We start from the raw sequence: 6,000 nt of genomic DNA, 5'->3' as shown, positions 1-6,000 counted from the left end.
TAAACGTAGGCCTTTGTAGCTATAAATTTCCTGAGCACTACTTTTGCTGTACCCCGTAAGTTTCGTTGTGTTTTCATTTCATTCATCTCAAAGCAATTTAAAATTGAATAGTCATTAGTTTCCTTTTAATCTAAATTAATTTTGACAAAAAATTAATTTTGATCTTTTAGTTTTTAAAGTGGAATTAACCAGAAGGCAAGGGTGTAAGGGAAATAATTTTCCAGCATTGCTAATATAAACTCAAATTTTAGATTCCCTTTTTTCACTTTTTACATTTTTTGGAGTATAACAGTCTCTGCTGTTTACAACGTTGAGTTGAAAAATTATCTGCCCCCTCTGTGTTTTAAAATTCCCATGTTTCCCCATTTGATTTTAGCTGTCATAATCAGAAAAATGGCATCAGAAAACTTCTTCCTTGCACCCATGGTGGAAACCTTAGCAGCAGGCATTCATTGCTCCATTCAAAGCATTTTCTAGTTTCCCTTGCGATTCCTTCTTTGACCCATTGGTTTTTTGCAAGTGTGTTGCTTCCACACATCTGTGGAATTTCCAGTTTTCCTTGTTACTGATTTCTAGTTTCATTTTATTGTGGTCAGACAGAGAAGATACCCGGTATGATTTCAATCTTTTAGTATTTATTGAGAACTTTTCTATGGCCCTACATATTTTGGAGAATATTCCACATGCACTGGAGAAGCATGTGTATTCCACTGTTGGGTGGAGTGTTCTGTGCATGTCTGTTGGGTCTAGTTGGTTTACAGTAACGATCAAGTCCTCTGTTTCCTTATTGATCTTCTGTCTAGTTTCTCCATCCATTATTTAAGGTGGGGCATTGAAATCTTCAATTATTATTGTAGAACTATTCCTCCCTTCAATTCTGTTAATTTTCTGCTTCATACGTTGCGGGGCACTGTTACTAGGTGTGTATGTAATTGTCTACTTCATACGTTGCGGGGCACTGTTACTAGGTGTGTATGTAATTGTTACATCTTCTTGATGGATTAACCCTTTTATCAACATAGAATGTCATTGTCTCTTGAAACTTTTTTTTTTGCGTTATGCGGGCCTCTCACTGTCGTGGCCTCTCCCGTTGCGGAGCACAGGCTCCAGACATGCAGGCCCAGCGGCCATGGCTCACGGGCCCAGCCACTCCGCGGTATGTGGGATCTTCCCAGACCGGGGCACAAACCAGCGTCCCCTGCATCAGCAGGCGGACTCTCAACCACTGTGCCACCAGGGAAGCCCTCTTGAAACAATTTTTGACTTGAAGTCCAGTATTGTGATATTAGTATAGCTGCCTCACCTCTGTTTTGGTTATTATTTGCATGGAATATCCTTTTTTCCATTCATTCACTTTCAACCTGTTTGTGCCTTTGGATCTAAAGTATCTCTGAGATAGCATATAGTTGGATCATGTGTTTTTTAATCCATTCTGCTGGTGTCCCTCTTCATTGGAGACCTTAACCCATCTATATTCAAAGTAATTACTGATAAGGACATACTTTTGCAACTGTGGTATTTTCTGTATAGTTTATATAAGTTTTGTTCCCCAATTCATCCAATACTGCCTTCTTTTGTGTTTAATTTTTTCAAGTGTATAATTTTGATTTTTTTCTCAAAATATAAATTCTGTGTATTTCTGTATGTACTTATTTACATATGTACAGGATATACTTCTGTATATTTTTTCTAGTTATTTTCTTCAAAATTACCCTGGAGATTACAATTATCATCTTAATTTTCTAACCATCTTGTTTGAATTAATGCCAACTTAATAGCATATAAAAATTATTCTATACAATTCCATCCCATCTTATGTTGTGTTGTCACAACTTATATCTTTATACATTACGTGCTCATTAACAGGTTTATGATTGTTTATTCATTTGTCTTTTAAATCACGTATGAGAAAGTTACAAGCCAAAAATATGATAATACTGACTTCATACATAACCATGCAGCTACCTTTACTGGCATTATTATTATCATTTTGTATGGCTTCAAGTTACTATTCCAGTGTCCTTTCGTTCCAGCCTTGAGCATTTCTTGTAGGTCATGTCTATTAGTTATGAACTCCCTCAAACCTTCTGAGAATGTCTTAACTTCTCTACTTTTGCCAGACATAGAATTCTTGGTTGACCTTTTTTTTCTTTCAAGCACATTAAATATACCATCCTGCTGCCTTCTGGCATCCATGGTGTCTAACGAAAACCGGCTGTCAATCTTACTGAGGATTTCTTGTATGTCGCATGTCTCTTTCCATGCTTTCAAGATTCTCTCTTTTGACAGTCTGACCACGTGTCCTGGTGTGGGCTGTGAAGCTGAGCCAGGCACAATGCCATCAGTTCCTTGACAAGTGCCTGGTACTGCCCCCTGGGAGTGACTCTCATGGCTTTTGTGTCTGCACTGTTATTCTTCCTTTTCCCTAAGAAATGGCCTGTTTACAGATCAGTATATTTCTCAGCCTGCCTCCCCGCCCATATAAACGTAGGCATTTTTCTCTGCCCTTTTCAGACTAAGCTGGTGTTTCTATTTCAAATGTCTTGGGTTTCCTATGCCTCTTAACTGAATTTCACTCCATTAGATGAAACCAAACCTACAAACCTTTTCAAGTCAGGCCCCTCTCTGGTTTGGGTTGAGTGTAGGGTGCCGTGGGATGATACCCTTAAAACTCATAGAAACCATTTTGTGGAGTTGGTAGGGTCTAGGAGCTGCATACTGAAATCTTCTGAAGCCTTAAAGGTTTTCACAGCTGCAACCTTGAGATGATCCTTACCTTAAAGGCCACTTGTTTAGAGCAAAACCACTGTGGATGGGAACACAATGAAGGAAGTATGGTTGAGAATCTTCAAATATGATTAAATATCTTTTCACTATGATAAACAGCCTTGTGGTTGGAGAACTAAGTTTTAACTCTTGAGGGTGTGTGGCTAAGGGACCTTAGACCAGTTACTGGATAGTTGGCATGAGGGCTGGGCATGGGGTGGAGTGCCAAGGAGCACAACTGGAAGTTCTAACCCTGATGTTACAGGGCTGATTTGGGAATGTGGCTTCAAGTCTTATTCCTGTTACCGAAGGGCTTAGGAGGGCACCTGCTTACAGGCTGTCTCATTATCGGAGCACCATGTTCTTGGTGATCTCAATGGGTGTGACTGGAGACCCAAGGTTGTCATAGCCGGAGGACCAGGCTCTGAGACTGGAGTGCTGGGGACAATATGTTGTCAAGGGGGCCCCAAGACATGAGGACTAGGGACTAAAGCCTGAAAAAAAGCAATAAAGGTAGTTAGGGGATGATTCAGCAAAGGCAACAATGTAGATGTTTCAGAGCCAGGAGGAGAGGGGCAAGAAAGGGGGCTGCAGATGAGAGGAATGGCTAGGGGAAGCCATATTTCCTGGAAGATTCCCTCCCCTCACCTAAATCCCCTGAATACAGTCCCCAGATTCTCTCCCTATACAGGACTTTTCCAATAAATACAGAGTGACTCAGTTCTTATGTCTTAGAAGGAATTGAATTTTTATGGAATAGTGGACTCAATAGCTCAAGATTTCCGTTAACACTCCTTATTCCCTATCTTTATAGAGGAGTGAATGAAATACACAGCCAAGGTTTGTAAAGAAGCAGTTTATTAGAACAAAAGACCACAAAACATGAAGACTTAGCATGGAGGAAGTAAACGAAGGCAAATGTCCTTTGACCACTTACGGAATGCGTTTTATGAAAGTGTACGATGTTTGATTATCCAGTCCTCACCACCGTCTTCACTCTCAGAGAGAGTGCAAGGGGTCAGAAGATTGCTCTGAGTAGGCCTCGGGGTCAGACTGAAGTCGCAGTTTGTGGTGGGCGGACTTCATCCTCCTGTGTCTGCTGAGGTGAGACTTCTGGCTAAAGCCCTGTCCACACGTCTTGCACACATAAGGCTTCCTGCCCTGGTGTGTCATCTGATGTAAGATGAGGTGTGACTTTTGGGGAAAGCCTTGGCCACACTCTCTGAATAGACAGGGCTTCTCTTCCGAGTGTACCCATTTGTGCGTGATTAAAGCTGACTTATTGCTGAAGCCGAGTCCACACTGCCTGCACGTGTAAGGCTTTTCCCTCGAGTGTTTCCGCCTGTGCCGGATGAGACCTGCCTGGTGACTGAAGCCTCGCCCACACTCCCTGCACACGTACGGCTTTTCCCCTGAGTGTGTCCTCTGGTGTGCAACAAGGTTTGACTTCTGGCTGAAGCCTCGCCCGCACTCCTCACACACCATGGGCTTTTCCCCTGAGTGTGTCCTCTGGTGTCTGATGAGATTTGACTGCTGGCTGAAGCCTCGCCCACAGTCCTTACACACAATGGGCTTATCCCCTGAGTGTATGTTCTGGTGTCTGTTGAGGTGTGACTTGAGACTAAAGCCTCGCCCACACACCCCACACACGTAAGGCTTCTCCCCAGTGTGTGTCCGCCTGTGTGAGATGAGGGTTGAATTCTGGCTGAAGCTGTGCCCACACACGCCACACACATAAGGCTTCTCCTTGGAGTGTGTCCTCTGGTGGTTGACAAGGGTGGTTCTCTGCCTGAAGCACCGCCCACACTCCTTGCAGGCATAAGGCTTCTCCCCGGAGTGTGTCCTCTGGTGTGAGATGAGGTTCGACCTGTCGCTGAAGCCCAGTCCACAGTCACTGCACACGATGGTCTTCTCCTCCAAGTGCGTCCTCTGGTGTCTGACGACGGCTGACTTCTGGCTGAAGCCTTTCCCACATTCCTGGCACACGTAGGGCTTCTCCCCAGAGTGTGTCCGCTGGTGTATGATGAGGTTTGACTTCTGGCTGAAGCCTCGCCCGCACTCGCTGCACATGTAAGGCTTCTCACCTGAGTGTGTCCTCTCGTGTATGATGAGTGTCGACTTGCGGTTAAAGCCTCGCCCACACTCCCTGCACACGATGGGCTTCTCCCCCGAGTGTGCCTTCTGGTGTCTGGCAAGGCTTTTCTTCAGGCTAAAGCCCTTCTCACACACCCCGCACACATACGGCTTCTCCCCTGAGTGTATCCTCTGGTGACTGAGCAGGTTTGTCATCTTGCTGAAGCCCAGGCCACACTCCCCACAGTTGACTGTTCCAAATCCTAAGACTTCTATCCTCTTCAACAGTCTGTCTGTTTCCTCGGGATTCCCCGTCTGAGCTGGGCTGGCCACTCCCTCCATGCCTTGGATGCCATCCCCAGAGTTGACCGGCTGCTGCTGGGGTGGCAGCCTGGGGAACACACCTGAAGTCCTTTTCTTTGTCTTTCCAAACAAAGGCTGGGTGCCTTCTCTCTCCTGACCTTCTGCTTTGTCATTCCAGGGATTTCCATCAGAGGCTCGCTGCTGCTGCTCCTGCTGCTGATCCCCAGGGCACGGAGCTCCTGGCCGGACAGGCTCTTCTGCACACCAGCACGTGAAGATCCAGGGAGGGTGACTACACAGCATGTGCTGCATGCGGAGCTGCTGACTGGAGAAGTCTGGAGGGCGGAAGGGACCGAGGTGGAGTTCTGGCTTTGGTTCTGCTGCAGAGAGAGAAGCGTGAGTCAGAACTGAGACCCGAGGCAGCTGGAGCAGTTCTGCCTCATCTGATGTTAAGACTTGATTCCCTGTTCTTCCAAATGCTTAGAACTTATGGGCTACCCGGCAAGACTTCCTTCACAGGACCTGCTACATTTACCTCCTGACGCCCAGCCACCACGGTGATAGAAACTGGGCCCAAACGGTATTCTATGACAGAGAGATCTAACCACAGGACCCTCGTGGAAGGGTCTTTGTCTCCCCTGTTTCCCTAGGAGAATGGGGTGGAAGGAGAGCAGTCATTCAGACTGGAGGACCCCTGGTGGAGGAGGCAGCATAGTCGTGGTTAAAGAGATCACGAGCAAAAACACCTGAACTGGAGTGTCCCACCTCACTAACAAATATTCATTAGAGGATTACTTTGTACCAGAATTTCTACAAGGCAGTAGGCGTTCAGCAATAAACAACACAAACATAGTCTAG

At 45.5% G+C, this 6,000-nt stretch overlaps 1 protein-coding gene across 7 annotated transcripts in view; it reads right to left on the bottom strand.

The window, feature by feature from the left end:
• Positions 1-3,607: 3,607 nt before the first annotated feature.
• Positions 3,608-6,000, bottom strand: part of ZNF133 (zinc finger protein 133) — a 28,429-nt gene continuing 26,036 nt past the window's right edge. For 6 of the 7 annotated variants that reach the window (XM_073792601.1, XM_073792603.1, XM_019927531.3 and 3 more), the window contains one exon: positions 3,608-5,522. In XM_073792601.1, the coding sequence (XP_073648702.1) occupies positions 3,766-5,522 (1,757 nt within the window). In that variant the 3' untranslated portion in view covers positions 3,608-3,765. The remainder of the gene's footprint in view (positions 5,523-6,000) is intronic. The other variant, XM_073792602.1, reaches the window with a different exon arrangement.

Source organism: Tursiops truncatus, chromosome 15 (genome assembly GCF_011762595.2).
Source record: "Tursiops truncatus isolate mTurTru1 chromosome 15, mTurTru1.mat.Y, whole genome shotgun sequence".
NCBI lineage: Eukaryota > Metazoa > Chordata > Mammalia > Artiodactyla > Delphinidae > Tursiops > Tursiops truncatus.
Note: the sequence above shows the minus strand (reverse complement) of the source record. Positions and strands in the feature narration are given on the sequence as shown.